General features: G+C 44.2%; 1 protein-coding gene across 4 annotated transcripts in view; it reads right to left on the bottom strand.

Moving 5' to 3' along the window:
* Nucleotides 1-14,823, bottom strand: part of LOC126321655 (lactoylglutathione lyase) — a 90,225-nt gene that overhangs the window by 45,224 nt on the left and 30,178 nt on the right. For all 4 annotated transcript variants that reach the window (XM_049994204.1, XM_049994203.1, XM_049994206.1 and 1 more), the window contains exon 2: nt 9,330-9,415. In XM_049994204.1, the coding sequence (XP_049850161.1) occupies nt 9,330-9,401 (72 nt within the window). In that variant the 5' untranslated portion in view covers nt 9,402-9,415. The remainder of the gene's footprint in view (nt 1-9,329; nt 9,416-14,823) is intronic.

Below are 14,823 nucleotides of genomic sequence, written 5' to 3'. Positions count from 1 at the left end.
TCTGTCCAAATACTGGTTTGATGCAGCTCGCAGTTCTGCAATTGTAATAATTCGTACTCTGTCAGACAAACAGTGAAGCACCCAGAAAACATGGTCAGATATCAATGAAACTTTGTGCATGTAGACACCATCAGCAGGTATGAAAATAATTAAGAGTTGCAATTCTCTGCAATGGTCACCACAGTGCATGAGTGTTGATAGCAGGTCTAGTATGTAAGGAGTGTGAACAGATTCAAATGTCGAGTGATCGCTGTAAGGGACATGGAGATGACACACGCTCATGTGAGACAGCATTATCAGCATCTGACAGATTTTGAAACGGCAACATTGCGAGTCTCTACTTCCTCGGCTGATCGAACTGTGCAATATCCAGATTTATGGAGCATCCAAATATGACAGTGCCCTGAAGCTGGACTGGGCAGTGGTACAATTAGTGCAGGCAGACACATCATCGAAGTTCCTGTTGACCACATATAGCCACCACAAGAGAGACTCTCCACACTGTGAAACAAGTATATCATAGCCCCTTCATATCTGTTCCTGCCATCTGAGAACAAGTAATGGACTCCATGCAACATTCTGTGTCACCCTACACCATTGGACAGAGACTAGCAACAGAAGAGCTAGGGAATTACTGTTCCATGCATAGGAACCACTAACACCAAAACACAAATGGCTGTGCCTGGAGTAGTGCCACAATCAAGAAACATGGACTGCTGATGAATGGCATTGCAATGTGTTCAGCAATGAGTCATGGTTTGATAGTGATAGAGAAAAACTATGACAGCACAATGGTACACCATGGATATTGCTGCCCCCTCATGTGTTACCCATCACACAATAGTACCACGACACTATTTTTCAAGAGGACAACACTTTTCCAAAATGGCATGTGCCTCTGAATTGTCTGCATGATGTTGAGTTACACCTGTGGCTAGCAAGATCAGCAGATTTGTTGCAGATATAACTCGGGTGGGACCAGTTCAGATGTCAACTCCATATCACTGCTCATATCCGTAATATCAAGGACCAGTTGCAACAGTTATGGATCAGCTTGCCTCAGGAGAGGACGTAACGGTTTTATTACATCCTTACCTATCAAATCAGTGCAGGTATCCTAACTAAAGGGGACGCAATTTCATACTGACAAGTGGGATCATTGTCGTACTGATACAGGGCGTATACGTGGACAAGGAAAAAAATTCCCGGATTTCCCGGTTAAAAATACACTTTTTCCGTGCTAAATGACATTTTCCCTCAGAGCTGTAAAACTTATCAATCCTTTGAAGGGTTAAGGTTTCATCCACTGGCCTGAAATTCTCGGCACATTAGTAAACGATCGTGAGCGGGGGAAAAAAATTATATGCAGCCACAAGTATGCTGCACTTTTTCATATTACAAAAGTATAAATTCGAATTCCACGAAACTCGGCAAGTTACTTCCCGAAGCATTGAAATTGAGTTTGCGATGCACTTTTGTAAGTCAATCATAATGCCACGTGATCTTTCCAGCCAATGAAAGCATGTATTCAGAGCATAGAACATATGATGTAGTCAGTCAACAGCAACATCACTGTTAAATAGCGTGAACACATGAGTAGGAAAAAGTTAATGGTTTAAATAAATATGCAAGTGTGGCTGCAAGCGAAGCTATCCTTTCACATATAATAGTGGCTTTGAAGATCAATTAGCCACCAGAAAAGTTAAAGTTTCACGTATAAATTTGCTTTCCTCTACAAGTGTTATAATCCAAGAGCATTGGAATTTTGTTAACCATACTAAAATACCCAATTCTGCTTAATGTGTACATTCGTGTGTCCAGATTCACAATGAAGTAGGTCCCAACCTGAAATTAAGCTTTTCAGTGTGGTTTTCAGGATGTAAATTTTCAATACTGGCCAACGATGCCATACGCTCATTTCATTTAATCAATAGTGTTGTAATCCAGCAAGCGGTTGGTTGGTTTGTTTGTGGGATTAAAGGGACCAGACTGCTGCGGTCATTGCTCCCTTTTTCCTAATACTAAAAACACCCACAGAGAATAAAAAAGAGCAACAGAATAGATGACAGACAACAAAGCACACGAGAAACTTAGACAAAGACCAGACAAAATTAATTAAAATCACACACAGTGTGACGGTGGTTGGCTGACCATAGAAACAAAACAGGAGAAGCCAACCACTGAGAGACACATTAAAATCTTAGTTTAAAATCGTGGGCCAAAGTCCAGAATCATCACAAGAAAAACATAACAAACCCTCAAATTAAATGATAAAAACCCCCTGTCCGAATAAAACGCAAAACTAATCCAGCCATGGAAGAGTCATCGGTTAAAAGGGCAGGGAGCGTATCAGGCAGCGCACCAACGTCTGTCTGAGCACAGTTAAAAGAGTACACTCCAACAGAATGTGGACCACTGTCAAGGCCGCCCCACATCAACAAAGAGGCAGGTCCTCAAGACACAGTAAATAACTGTGCGTCAGTCGGGTGTGGCCAATGCGGAGACGACAAATGACGACTGAGTCCCTGTGGTTGGCTCGCATGGATGTCTGCCACACAGTCGTCGTCTCCTTGATAGGACGGAGTTTGTTTGGCACAGGCAGGTGGCGCCATTCTGTGTCCCATAAACCAAAAATTTTGCGGCGTAAGATTGCCCGCAAATCACTCGCCGGGAGGCCAATCTCCAGAGACGGTTTACTGGTGGCCTCTTTCGAGCCCTGATACGTGGCTAGGATGGAATAAAAGCGGTGGCAGAAGGCCTCTGGAAGGACTGAGTCCTTCGGGCCCTGTGCCAATTCGAGCCGAAGGCAAGGGTGGGGCACACACCATGGGGGTGTATGCAGAGGAGCCCGGAAAGGAGGTGGTACAGGGAAAACCCCAAGCCCGGAGAGAAGCTCTTTGATGCGGACAGCAATTGGACACCCCACCCCGACCGGGGCTGACGTTCTGGGACATGGACGACTGACCTCGGGAACAGGAGACGATAACGTGGATGCCCGGGCAAGCTAAAAACATGGGCAGCATAAGCAGCCAGTAAATGTTGGCATTGTAACCACAGTGGAGGGACACCTGCCTCCACAAGTATGTTGTCCACCAGGCTGGGTTGGAAGGCACCAGTGGCAAGTCTTATCCCGCTGTGTAGTATTGGGTCCAGCACCCGCAAGGCAGATGAGCATGCTGAGCCATAAGCCAGACTCCCATAGTCCAGACGGGACTGGATTAATGCCTGGTAGAGTCGTAAGAGGGTAGTGCGGTCGGCACCCCAGATGATGTGGCTCAAGCATCGCAGAGCATTTAGATGCCACCAACACATCTGTTTAAGCTGCCGAATATGAGGCAGCCAAGTCAACCGGGCACCAAAAACCACACCCAAAAACCTATGTGTCTCCACCACAGCATGAAGTTTGCCGGCAAGATAAAGTCGTGGCTCAGGGTGGACTGTTCGTCGCCGGCAGAAAAGCATAACGTACGTCTTGGCAGCCGAAAACTGGAAACAATGCGCTGCAGCCCAAGACTGCGCCTTGTGGATAGCACCCTGCACCTGACTTTCAGCAGCTGCAATGCCAATGGAGCTATAGTTCAGGCAGAAGTCGTCAGCATACAGCGAATCTGAGACAGAAGTTCCCACCGCAGCAGTGAGCCCGTTTATTGCAATTAAAGACAGGCAGACACTGAGGACAGATCCCCGTGGTACCCCCGTTCTCCTGAACTTGGGCGGAACAATGGGAGGCTGCGACTTGAAGCGACAGCAAATTTCGAATGAAAATCGGCAATGGCCCCCAAAGACCCCATCCATGAAGCGTAGAAAGGATGTGATGATGCCATGTCGTATCGTACGCCTTCCGCAAGTCGAAAAAGACAGCGACCAGGTGATGACAGCGGGCAAAGGCAGTACGGATGGCTGACTCCAGGCTCACCAGATTGTCAGCGGCGGATCAGCCTTTACGGAACCCACCCTGAGACGGAGCCAGAAGGCCCCAAGACTCCAGTACCCAACTCAACCGCCGGCTCACCATCCGTTCAAGCAACTTGCAAAGAACGTTGGTGAGGCTAATGGGACGGTAGCTGTCCACCTCCAAAGGGTTCTTGTCAGGTTTCAAAACGGGGATAACAATATTTTCCCGCCATTGCGACAGAAACTCACCCTCGACCCAAAAACTGTTGTAAAGGTCGAGGAGGCGTCGCTGGCAGTCCACTGAAAGGTGTTTCAGCATCTGACAGTGGATGCTATCTGGCCCAGGAGCGCTATCAGGACAAGCGGCGAGGGCACTGTGAAATTCCCACTCACTGAATGGAGCATTGTAGGATTCAGGACGGTGGGTGCGAAATGAAAGGCTCTGAAGTTCTGTCCGCTCTTTAATGAAGCGGAAGGCCAGTGGGTAATTCGCCGAAGCGGAACTTATAGCAAAATGCTCAGCCAAGCGGTTGGCAATTACGTCGGAGTCGGTACAAACTGTTCCATTCAGTGAGAGCGCAGGGACGCTGACAGGCCATAGCCATACAGGCATCGAATCTTGGCCCAGACCTGCGATGGAGTGACATGGAAGCCAATGGTGGCACATACCGCTCTCAGCACTCCTGCTTGTGTTGGCGGATAAGGCGGTGGGCTTGTGCACGCAGCCGTTTGAAGGCGATGAGGTGTTCTCTGGAGGGATGTTGCTTGTGACGCTGGAGCGCCCGACGGCGATCTTTAATCGCTTCAGCGATCTCAGGCGACCACCAAGACACAGTCCTCTGCCGAGGGGACCCAAAAGAACGGGGAATGGCAGATTCTGCGGCAGTAACGATGCTGGCGGTGAGTGAGTCAACCACCATATCAATGGCTTCATGAGAAACAGTGTCAATAGCAGCAGTGGAGGAAAACAAGTCCCAGTCAGCCTTATTCATAGCCCATCTGCAAGGGCACCCAGAAGAGTGACGCTCTGGGAGTGACAGAAAGATCGGAAAGGGGTCACTACCACACAGGTCGTCATGCACACTCCACTGGACAGTAGGTAAGAGGCTAGAGCTGCAGATCGAAAGGTCGATGGCGGAGTACGTTCCATGCGCCACACTTAAGTGTGTGAAGGCAGTATCATTTAAAATCGAAAGATCGAGCTGTGAAAATAAATGCTCAACGGTAGCGGCAATTGGGCTATCAGCGCAGCCAGGACATGCTGCACGACATCACCACCTGGTGGAGGGTAAAGACCGCAGACGGTAACAGCCTCTGGCGTCCACACCCGAACAGCGACAGCCTCTAAAGCTGTTTGTAGAGGGACAGACTCGCTGTGAAGAGAGTTAAGGACATAGATGCAGATGCCACCAGACACCCTTTCATAAGCTGCCTGCTTCTTATAATAACTCAGATAGCCATGGAGGGCGGGGGTTCGCATTGCTGGAAACCAAGTTTCCTGAAGAGCAATGCAGAAGAAAGGGTGAAGGCTGATAAGTTGTCAGAGCTGGGCTAGATGGTGGAAGAAACTGCTGCAGTTCCACTGGAGGATGATATTGTCCATGGTTGAGAAAGGCGTGAAGGGACTGGGGAGACAGATTACACCTCCTGGGCCCCTGCTGCTACCGAGTCACTACCTGTGCCACAGCTGTCCATCGCGTCTGAGTGACTGGCGAGATCCAGGTCCTCAGCGGACGCCAGAATCTCCACCTCATCCTCAGACGCAGAGTTGGAAGGGTGCGGTGGGACAGGTGCCACCACAATGTCAGGGTGCTTGGGAGCCTTTATCTTTTGACTGCTTTGCACGCTGTGCCTTTGGTGGGTCTGGCTGGGAGGGTCTCACTGGGTCAGTCTCAGGGACGGACGACGACCGTGAGGCCCTACAACCAGCAACCGGTTGTTGCTTCAGAAATTTGCGGGTGTCCGCTTTGGCACTGCGCAAAGCCTGGGATGGGAGGGCCCCAAGGGACCCTCTTCCTGGTGAGAGTAGCAGAAGAAGTCTCATGCTTCTCCGGCTGGGAAGGGGGAACTAATGTCCCAAATTGTTAGGGTGGTGTTGCTCCTGAAGGAGATGGAGCAGGAGTGTGAAGTGCCCCCCACAACCAAGGGGGCCGGTGAATTCTGACATAGCTGAGAGGCAACTGTACGTGACGACACGGGAGAGGATCGGACCAGTGTTGCAACAGCGGCTAAGTTGATGGCATTGGCACAGGATGTAGCCGCCCATATTTCCGCCTAGCCTCGGGGTAGGTCAGGCGGTCCAGGGTCTTATATTCCATTATCTTCCTTTCTTTCTGGAATATCCTACAGTCCGGTGAGCAGGGGGAATGGTGTTCTCCGCAGTTTACACAGATAGGAGGCGGGGCACATGGAGTATTGGGATGCGAAGGACGTCCACAATCTCGACACATGATGCTGGGAAGTACAGTGGGATGACACGTGCCTGAACTTCCAGCATTTAAAACACCGCATCGGAGGAGGGATATATGGCTTCACATCACAACGGTAAACCATCACCTTAACCTTTTTGGGTAAGACATCATCACCCTCGAAGGCCAAGATGAAGGCACCGGTGGCTACGTGATTATCCCTCGGACCCCGATAGACGCGCCAGACGAAGTGAACACCTTGTCGTTCTAGGTTGGCGCATACTTCGTCGGACTGCAGAAGAAGATCTCTGTGGAAGAGAATACCCTGGACCATGTTGAGACTCTTATGGGGCGTGATGCTAACTGAAGCTTCCCCCAACTTGTCACAAGCGAGCAACCTCCGTGACTGGGCAGAGGATGCTGTTTTGTTGAGTACTGACCCAGAGCGCATTTTGGACAAGCCCTCCACCTCCCCAAAGTTGTCCTCTAAATGCTCCACAAAAAACTGAAGCTTGGTTGGCATAAAAGATTCACCATCAACCTGCGTACAGACAAGGTACCGGGGTGAATAATCTCCACTGCTATCTTTAGCCATGCGCTCCTCCCATGGAGTGGCCAGGGAGGGAAATGATCTCAGATCATATTTCTTCCCGTTGAGGTTAGACCTTGACTGCTTAAAGACTGCTGGTGGAGGCCCACCAGTGAGAGATGATGTTTCACGCTTCATTGCGGGTCATCCGCCCTGATGCCTCCCAGTCCGACCACGGGCTCTCCCCACGGGCGCCACCCAGCCGCAGCAAAGACCACCTGGCAGGATGGCCTTTTCTGGGAGTCCTGATGCCCCAGAGGGGTAGGCATCTACTCCTCGGCATACGTGGGGAGGTAGCAGCTCAGGCATCAGCAGTGCGATCCCTGTGTAGTCAGGGGGCTACCACCAAGAGGGTACATAACGACCCCACCACAACGGACTGGCTACTGTGCTGGATGTGGGGTGTCGAAAGATCCATTTACATCATGAAGGCAAAGATGGGAGTGCACAATGGCGGCAATGTATGCTACCCGGAACACACTTCAGCGGATGTGGCCGGAAGCTTGATGTTAAGTCCAACCCCCTGACAATATCGGGTGTGCCAGATCTTAGAGCAAGATGGATTGAAGATGCACCACGTAAGGCGTCCTTCCCCAAATGGCACGCACTAATAGAAAATTTGGGAAGGTAGTGGTCAAACCCAGTAGGGGACTATTACATTAAAGGCCAAAACAGATGAGACTCCTTTTAGTCGCCTCTTACGACAAGCATGAATACCGCGGGCCTATTCTTATCCCCGAACCCGCAGGGGTCAGCAAACAGTTGAAACTAGTCCAGTCAATAGTAAGGAACGAAACACTTTGTTTCAAATAAATGGACTGCCTCAGCTAAAAAGATTAATAACAACGAAATTTCTTTAGCAAACCGACGAAAATAACTTCACTGTTCTGCTTGACTGTTAAAAACCTGGAATTAAAATAAAACCAAGAAACTGAAACAAATAACGTATTTTTGCCTTCCGTAATTGTGTGATTTATTTTATCTATGAATCTACAAAATCTATGAATTGACAGCTCCCAGTCACAGAAATCCGTTTTGTTTTCATTTGACGTGCGATCTATAAATGAAGAGGAAACAGTAAAATAATTAAATGTAAACACTGTGTCCCAGAAAAATTTTCTGGGTAGCATCTGGCTGCTTGCTACAACCACACTTCCAAGTAGCCAGAGGCGGGAGAATGTACTATTCATACGCGACTCGCATCTTCTCTAACGAAGCTAATGTAAACAATTGTGACATCATGCTCATCGCAAGCAGTTTTCTGTTATGAAGTATTGCATAGTCTTTCATCCTAATGCATTTAACATTTTTTGTTGTTGGCAGACATTTGTGTGTGCAGTTTGTTTTTCTTGTAAATAATGCATTTCCTTTGCAACTTAACTTTTACTTAATTTTTTCTCCCATTTATGTTTTATTGCTGCAAATAGAATTCTGCAGTAGCAAGGTAGAGTAATATTCTTTGTCAGACTATCAGTTGTTAGCGATCAAAATTACAAAAATTTAAATGAAAACTAAAACGCTGAAAAATTCCCAGAGTTCTAAAAAATTCCCGGGTTTTTCCCGGATCTCCCGGGGCGTAAACACCCTGTGATAAGTGGGTTCATACTGCCAAGGTTTTTTTTTTTTTTTTTTGTAAATTTTACTTGGCTTTGTAATCATTGAAATAACATTTTTGTTTCCTCCATCCCTTCTGAGTGCTTCAGTGTTTTGCCAGGAGTGTGTACTGTTACCTATCTAATCAGTGGCACAATGTAATTTTCAGTTACATGTATGCTTCCTAATGCTTCGATTTTCACTAATATTAACATATACATATGAAATTAATTTTACATCTCCCCACTTCACTCTGTTCTAATTCAAAACCAGATTCTATTTCGGGGCTTGAAGGCATACACATTCAATTTACCTGCATGGCATTCTTAACACATTTTATTAGCTGATAATTTCATAAACTATGTGATGAGAATTCATTCCCAATGGCAACATTTGTCAAACAAACATTTCTTAATACAATGTTCATTTGCTTATCAAGGTCTCCAAGTGTAACTCTCATCCAACATGAATGTCACTGGCTATTTGAACTTGTACACCCCTCCCCCCGAAAATTAACACGCACAATGCCAACAAGTTATTATGATCTTTTCACTCTCTGCCACAGGCTTCTTAATAATAGCCCACAGGCTTCTTAATAATAGCAAGTGATGCTCCACTCATGTGGAAATCCAGTAACAGGAACGTATGTACTCTGTAAATACTCAGAATTGAAATAAATTACACAAGGACAGTTATTATGCAACACAAATAGTAAGAATGTACTACAGCTACCTCCTCTAAGAAAATTAGGGACTGTTATTGGACTTTAATTCACGAGTTTCTTAGTATCTAGACTACTACACATCTTCTTCAGTGAGAAAGTAAATGTCTTATATGTATACTACCTTTGTTGATGGATCTGGCTCTTTGCAATATTGCTTGGCTTCTCCATTTGACAACCCTGTAGTGTCACCCATTTTGATCAGTGGTTCTATGGAAAAGAAATGCACAATGAGGAGTGTTGACATGATACTTTCACCATAAAATTATTATTTATAGACACAAATTTCGTTATGAGCAATGCAACTATATAAAACTAATTGAGTATATTACTAATATTTTTTTTCCGAAACTGATAATCCAGATTCTGAAGAGCTCAAATCAAAACTGCCCTTTAGGAGAAAATGACACAAAATAAATGACATAAAGCAGGTGTTATAATTCATTACAGGATAAAATAATAATTATTAATTATAAAGAAAAAAAAGAGAGAAGATAATTTGAGCACATTAAATCCAAAAGAGATTTCTGAAGTGTGCCAGCTAGTCAATGATAGCCTGCAAAATTATTTGTTAAATACGCCACAACTTTTTTGTGGTAAATTTGTTGTATAAATATTCTAGGTACACACACACACACACACACACACACACACACACACACACACACACACGTGTAACCATTTCTTTTCGTAAAACTATTATTATCTACAAGAAAAAGTAATCATCAGTGGCATCAGCTCACAGTAGAACGAAGTATTGTATTTTGTTATACACTTGCTAATGCTTTGTGTCCGTATCACTTTATATTCCATACTCCCTCAAGACCTCAAGATCAAATTAAGTTAGTTGCATCAAACAGAATGGGGAGACATGCGAGTATCTACATCTACAATCTGCAAATCACTGTGAGGTGCATGGAAGAGGGTGCGTCCCACTGCACCAGTTGATTAGGGTTTCTCCCGTTCCATCTGTGTCTGGAGCACGGGAAGAGTGACTGCTTAACTGACTGACTGCCTCTGCATGTGTAGTAATTATACTAATCTCATTCTCACTATCCCTAATGTGGGCAATACAGAGAGGATGGTAGTATATTCCTAGCATCATCATTTAAAGACAGTTCTTGAAACTTTGTTAATAGACTTTCTCGGGACAGTTTATGTCACCTTCAAGAGTCTTCCAATTCAGTTCATTCAGCATCTTTGTGACACTCTCCCATGGATTTTAAAAAAGAGCCTGTGACCATTCATGCTGATTTTCCTGTATATGTTCAATATTCCCTGTTAGTCCTATTTGGTATGGGTCCCACACACTTAAACACTATTCTAGAATCAGTCACACAAATGATCTGTAATCAAATATCTCCTTGATAGACTGATTGCACTTCCCCAGTATTCTACCAATAAACCAAAGTCTACCACCTGCTTTACTTCCCAGTATTCTACTAATAAACCTAAGTCTACCACCTGCTTTACCCACGACTGAGCCTATGTGATCATTCCATTTCATATCCCTACAGCGCAACATCCATGTATTTGTATGAGCTGGCTGATTACAACTATAACTCATTGACATTATAGTCATAGGATACTAGATACATTTTTTCGTTTTGTAAAGTGCACAATCTTAGATATCTGAACGTTTAAATCAAGTTGTCAATCTTTGCACCACTTTGAAACCTTATCAAGACCTGACTGAATATTTATGTGGCTTCTTTCAGGTAGTACTTCATTACAGGTAACTGCATCACCTGCTAAAAGTCTGAGGTTACTATTAATATACAACATGGACAGCAAATGTTCAAACACACTTCCGCGGGGCACACCCAAAGTTATTTCTACATCTGATGATGACTCTCCATCCAAGATAATTTCATCCTTCATACCAAAAAGACCTCAATCCAGTCACAAATTTCTCTTGATACCCCATATAATTGTACTTTTGACAATAAACACAGCTGTGGTACTGAGTCAAATACTTTTTTAAAATCAAGGAATACTGCATGTACCTGACTGCCTTGATCCAAAGCTTTCTGTATCTCATGTGACAAACATATGAGGTGGGTGGGTTTCATTTAATCGACGTTCTCAGAATTGACGCTGGTTGGCATGAAGGATGTCATTTGGTTTGAGATATCTCAATATGTTAGAGCTCCCAGAGTATGTTCTAACAAATCAGTGTTAAGTATATTGGATAGTAGTTTTGTGTATCATTTCTACTATCCTTCTTGTAGACGGGTGTGACCTGTGCTTTCTTCAAGGCAAGGCTTCTTGTTCGAGGGATGTACAGTACATTACAGTTAGAAAAGAGGCTGACTGAGCTGCAAATTCACTACATACGGTCTGTTCAAAAAATTGTGCTTTCTTCAAGGCAAGGCTTCTTGTTCGAGGGATGTACAGTACATTACAGTTAGAAAAGAGGCTGACTGAGCTGCAAATTCACTACATAAGGTCTGTTCAAAAAATTCCAGAACTTTGTCCACAAGATTTTTCTACACTTTCCTATTACTTATTGTGTATGGTCTCCTTCGAAATACTCTTCTCCACAATTGATACACCACTCCCAACGCCACTTCCACTTTGTTCGATTTTAATGATCTCCGCTGTTTCTCTACACCATTGACACTAATACTTATTTTTGTTATTTCAAGATTAAAAGGTTTCTCCTTTTTAAAGGAACATTTGAAAACAGTCTTAAGCATGTAAGGTTTTGCTTTGCTACCCTCAATTTCAATTCGTGTCTCATCTGCTAGGACCGGACATGATCTTCGGTGCCACTAACAGCCTTTACATATGACCAAAATGTCTTCGAGTTTTGTAAAATATCATTTGACAATATTCTGCTACAGCAGTAACTGAAGGCATCATGCATTTCTCTCATGACAGCCAAACACATTTCATGCAGCATCTCTCTATCTACAGCCCTACTATTTGTTTTACAGCTATTATGCAGTAGTTGAAAGAGGAAGGTAAGAAGGAGTGGTACAACTGAAGAATTGGAGAGGGAGAGAAATGGGGCAGTGGGGAAGAAAATTGTGTGATATTTTATTTTTGAGTGTTATAGGTATCTGATTTTAAATATGAGAAACTGCTGAGAATATGTAAGCTCTTATGGTTCAAAAGGATAATGGTGAAGATTTATTTGTAGGCAGGGGCCTATACAGTTATTAACACAAAGGCTTTTGGGGTATATAAAAGCCGTTTGCAAATAACATCAAAGCAAGCAAGACTGGAAATAGAAATTGGTTACCTGATTCCCAATACTCCCAAGTACTGGCAAGAGCTATTTATATTCTCCTGAATGACTGTCAATGGAAGTCCTGACAATTTTGACAGTCTCATGTCATGACAGAAATATTTTTCCTAAGGAGATTGTGGTGTGAAATTGCTCAAGGAATGTCAGAGTATCATCAACTGACTGATATCTAAACATTAATGACCTACAGTGACAAGTATCACTGCAAGAACAGCTTAAAATACAAAAGCAGTCACTTTAAAATAAATTCTGATGCAACAGTAACTCTTTGTTAGAGACCACGTGACCAGTATCTGTTGATCATTACCAAAGAAGTGCAAAAGCAATATCGCAAAGAAGCAATGTAACAAACAAATTTTTATCAATAAAAATGATTAATATCGGGAATCAATACACCTAAGATAAACTCAGTGATAATATGATTTTCCGTAACACATGACTTACAAACTTGAAATCATTCTTTACAAATGGAAAGTAGTCTGGGACATCAGTATTGCAGTAGTTGTTTTTGGGGAGTACAGGCACTCAACAGCAAGGTTATCAGTGCCCTTACAAATATTAAAAGAAATGAATGTGGGTACAAGGGCTAAAAACAATCACTCCTGATAACACGCAGTAAAACAAAGCAGAAATTGTGAAAGGTGTACACCTGGGATGAAAACAGAAGTAAAATAACACAGGAGCTAAAACAACGGCACAAGGATATGTGATGCCACCCCCCCCCCCCCCCCCCATTTTAACATGGGTGAGTCAGTCATTCTGTTATCACATTAAGAAAATCTCCCTAAATTTTTTGGAGTTAAGTTGGTCAGATCACGAAACTTTAAAACTCTAACCACATCCATTTCAATATCACTTAAAATAAAAGGCAGATCTGCCGGCAAATCTGCGGCTGCCCTCTGGTCGACAAATGAAACTCTGTCTAGTAAAATGTGGTGCACAGTGATCTGCACGCCACAAACACCACAAATTGGAGAGTCCTCACACCGGACCAAGAAGCCATGCTTCTTGAGCACTGTAGTCTACGCGTAGCCAATTGAGGAGGATCTCATCCCATCTTCGTGGCTAAAAGGAGGTATATCACAGCCACGCAGTGAGCTTTACTACTCGCAGCTTATTATCTGTCACTTGTGGCCACTCGTTCTTCTACTGACACATGACTCTGTACCTCAACACCATACAAGGTAGTGCCACACTGAAATAACTGAGGATCATGACACGCCTCCTTGGTTGCTACATCCACCTTTTCCTTCTTGACAATACCCTTATGCTCTGCACCAACCAGTAAGACACCACCTTATAATTGTTATAATTGGAGGAGGACCTCTTGGATATTCTGGGCACTCGGAGAATTGGAAGAGACTACGAATTTAGCACTCAAAGCACATCTCATATCTGCTAAAGTGCCCGCAATACTAAAGTGTATACACAAGATCGCATATAATTCCACATTGAGGACAGTAAAGTCTCGAGGCAATAGGACCATGAGGACATGTTCAGGGAAAACAGCAGAGCAGCCAACGAAGTCCCCCTGTTTCAACTCATTGGTAAAAGCAGCTGCATAGTTGTGGTGCTCATTAAAATGTCATGAACTAATGTATTAAAAACATATGTAGGTGTGAAACCTCATCTGTACTGCACTAAATCTACAATTACTGTGGGCCATGCAGTAACCATAGTGGTAGCTAATTAAAACCCTGGATTTAGGGTTTTACTTGCATCACAACAAGTGACTCCAGCACACACTGCATGTGGATCCCAAACGGCATCGTTGCTAGTGGATGATTGGGGAAAAGGTGTTCCAGAGGGGGATGGGCAACAGTATGGTGTGCAGTGATGTCGGACTTGTATGGCAGCATGAGGAGCTACTGTTGGTTTTCAGGCCTCTCGGGTGTGGTCATCATGACAGTTTGGAATCAAAAATAAGGGCCAGAAACCTCACTGAGTCTTTGAAATGTAGAATGGGATTCATCACATACAAGTCACATACATTAAAAATATGATGAGATCAATTAAAAGGGACACATACACACATTTATCTGCAGAAAGCTAAAAACTCTTGTTAGCAGCCCACCTCTAACCACCGCACTGTAAGCTGCAACTGACAAGACATTGCAACACTGGAGGAGGAACAGAAAACTGCAAAATTATCCACAAATAAGGAGCACTGTACAGGACTCCTTAGCACAGATGTGATGCTTTTTATGGCTACGGCAAAGAGTGTAACACTTGAAACACTGCCCCGAGAGAGAGCATTCTCCTGCTCTCAAAGAGTGTGTCATCACCAGAGGATCTCAAAAAATCGCCTAGATACAAAAGATCATAAGAAAATGGGGAGCTGGCTAAAAGCCCCATTGATGGATTT

Source organism: Schistocerca gregaria, chromosome 2 (assembly GCF_023897955.1).
Source record: "Schistocerca gregaria isolate iqSchGreg1 chromosome 2, iqSchGreg1.2, whole genome shotgun sequence".
NCBI classification, from domain to species: Eukaryota; Metazoa; Arthropoda; class Insecta; order Orthoptera; family Acrididae; genus Schistocerca; species Schistocerca gregaria.
The sequence above is the reverse complement of the archived record's forward strand: the minus strand, read 5'-3'. Positions and strand labels throughout refer to the sequence as shown.